The following is a 2,153-nucleotide window of genomic DNA, read 5'->3' as shown; positions in this document are numbered from 1 at the left end:
CCGCAGCTCCCGGTCCCGGCGGCCTCCCCATCCCGGTGGGACCCCGGCCAAGTTGGCATCCTGCTACCCGGCACCACCACCCAGCCCACGCCCCGCAGCCTGGCACCCAAAACAAGCCTGCATCCTACAGCACGGTGCCCGAAACCCCGAAGCGCAGCACCAAACCCGCCCTGCACCCTGCCTGGCCCTGCTCAGTGGGGCACCCATCATCTCCACCCAAGCCTGCACCGCCACGGGGCCAGTGCCCAGGGAGGGCCAGGGACACCTGGAGCTGGTGCTGCCAGGCTGAGCCGAGCCAGAGCCCCGGGTGAAGCCCTGGGCCAGCACAGCTCTCCCGGGGGGTCTTGAGGCTTTTGCTGGGGTCCAGATCACTGTGGAGCCTCCAGGAAGAGCTGCACTTGACCCCAGTGCAGGCAACTGTGGGCCACACAAGGCAGAGGGACCAGCAGCTGCCCCAGGCTCTCTGGGCCGGATCCAGTTGTGCAGGTCTTTGCCAGCACAGGAGCCCCCATGGACCTCCCCAGAGCCCAGCTTCACTACCCCAGCCTTCACCCAGCACCCACCCACTCTGCTCACCACTAAACCCCCACCTGTGCCCTGCTGGTGCCTGGCACAGCCAATGCCAGCTGGCCCAGCACCAGTGTCCCCACCACACTGGCAGAAATACAGACCTACGGCCCGCCCAGGCAGCCCACCCCCCAACCACAGGTACCCCTGTGCCACAGGCACTGCTTCTACCCTACTTGCAGCATTAATTTTGCTCTAGCAGGGATGAGGCGAAGGGGCCTTAGCCTGGTTTCCATCTCTGCTGGAGGCTTTGGCTGTGCAGGGGGATACTTTGTGTGGACCTTGCTCAAGTCACTGTCCCCTGCCTGTGGCCTAGCTCACCCCCACTCTGGCAGCAGCTGCCTGCACAGCAAGTACCCCAGTCCTTAAAATAAACCTTAACAAGCAGGAGGGGAAAGGACTCGTTCCTCTCGCCCAGTACATTCATGCCTCAAAGGCACAAACAGCTGCTCCCAGAGCCCCAGGCCCCCTGAGCCAGTTCAATATTCATGGCTACCCCTTCCCCAGGACCCCCGATGAAACAGCAACTTCACAACCACCAGAGCAGAGCCAGGGCTGTCATCAATCTCTTTAATGAAGATTAAAAATAATAGTATAAAAAAATCAATTCCGGAGCACTGCCCTTTATTTTTTCAGAGATAATCCCCCTTTATTTTGCTCCTGCTTTTTTAAACTTTGAAAGTGGCCTTTTTTGGAGCTTATTGTTTCCTAAACCCCTGGACATGTGCTGGAGCCCAGTGGAGGGGCTACCCCACAGCACTGGCACCTGCCACCACTGCCCCTGCCCATGGTGTCCCTGCCAGGGGACAGAATGCCACAGGGCCCTGGAGCTCAGCACAGGGATGATCCTGCTCCATCCTGCTCGTGGGGAGGTTTCCACTGTCCTACTCACACTGCCTGTGGTCTGTGTGGTCGAGGTGTCCCTCAGGCAAGGCACAAGCACTCACTTTGCTGCCTGTGGGCACTGCCAAGGCCCTGAGCAGAGCAGGATGAGCTGTGGCTGCTGGCGCAGGACCTGGCTGCCCCGTGACACTCACTGGTCCCACCCTGTGCCCAGAACAGCCCTGTGAAGGGATGGGTCTGCCAGTGAGTGCCCAGGGCCTGGAGCAGGGTTGGGATATGCTGCACATCCTGCTCCATTCCCATGGGCAGCACTGAGCAACGTGCCCACTGGCACCTGCTGCCACCGCGGAGCATGGGCATGGTCAAGCTCTGTCTGCTCCACTCAGCAAAACCCTCTGGGGTTGGGCACCCTCACCCCACATCCCTTGTCCCACTGCCCTCCTGGGGGGGGCAGGCCAAGCAAACTCCAGGAGTGGGGGGAGGGCTGATGGACCCTCGACCTGCCCTAGGAGATGACAGAGCTTTGGACAAGCTGCAGCAGCCGCTCCTCCCGCAGGACCCTGGGCATGAGACCAGGGGGCCCCCGTGCCTCCCGCAGCCGGGCGAAGGCTCCAGCCCCCACCAGGTGCAGGCGCAGGGGCCCAATGCTGCCCTTGAAGCGGAAGGATTTATAGAGAGGAAAATCCTCCTGGAGGCACTGGTCCAGCTGCGGAGAGAGGGCGGGGGGAGCAGCCGTCACGGCC

General features: G+C 61.8%; 1 protein-coding gene across 1 annotated transcript in view; it reads right to left on the bottom strand.

The window, feature by feature from the left end:
* Positions 1-1,915: 1,915 nt before the first annotated feature.
* Positions 1,916-2,153, bottom strand: part of LOC104385702 (signal transducer and activator of transcription 5B-like) — an 8,715-nt gene continuing 8,477 nt past the window's right edge. The window contains exon 24 of the mRNA XM_009994192.1: positions 1,916-2,116. Within this exon, the coding sequence (XP_009992494.1) occupies positions 1,916-2,116 (201 nt within the window). The remainder of the gene's footprint in view (positions 2,117-2,153) is intronic.

Source organism: Chaetura pelagica, unplaced genomic scaffold (genome assembly GCF_000747805.2).
Source record: "Chaetura pelagica isolate M959 unplaced genomic scaffold, ChaPel_1.0 scaffold963, whole genome shotgun sequence".
NCBI lineage: Eukaryota > Metazoa > Chordata > Aves > Apodiformes > Apodidae > Chaetura > Chaetura pelagica.
The sequence above is the reverse complement of the archived record's forward strand: the minus strand, read 5'-3'. Positions and strand labels throughout refer to the sequence as shown.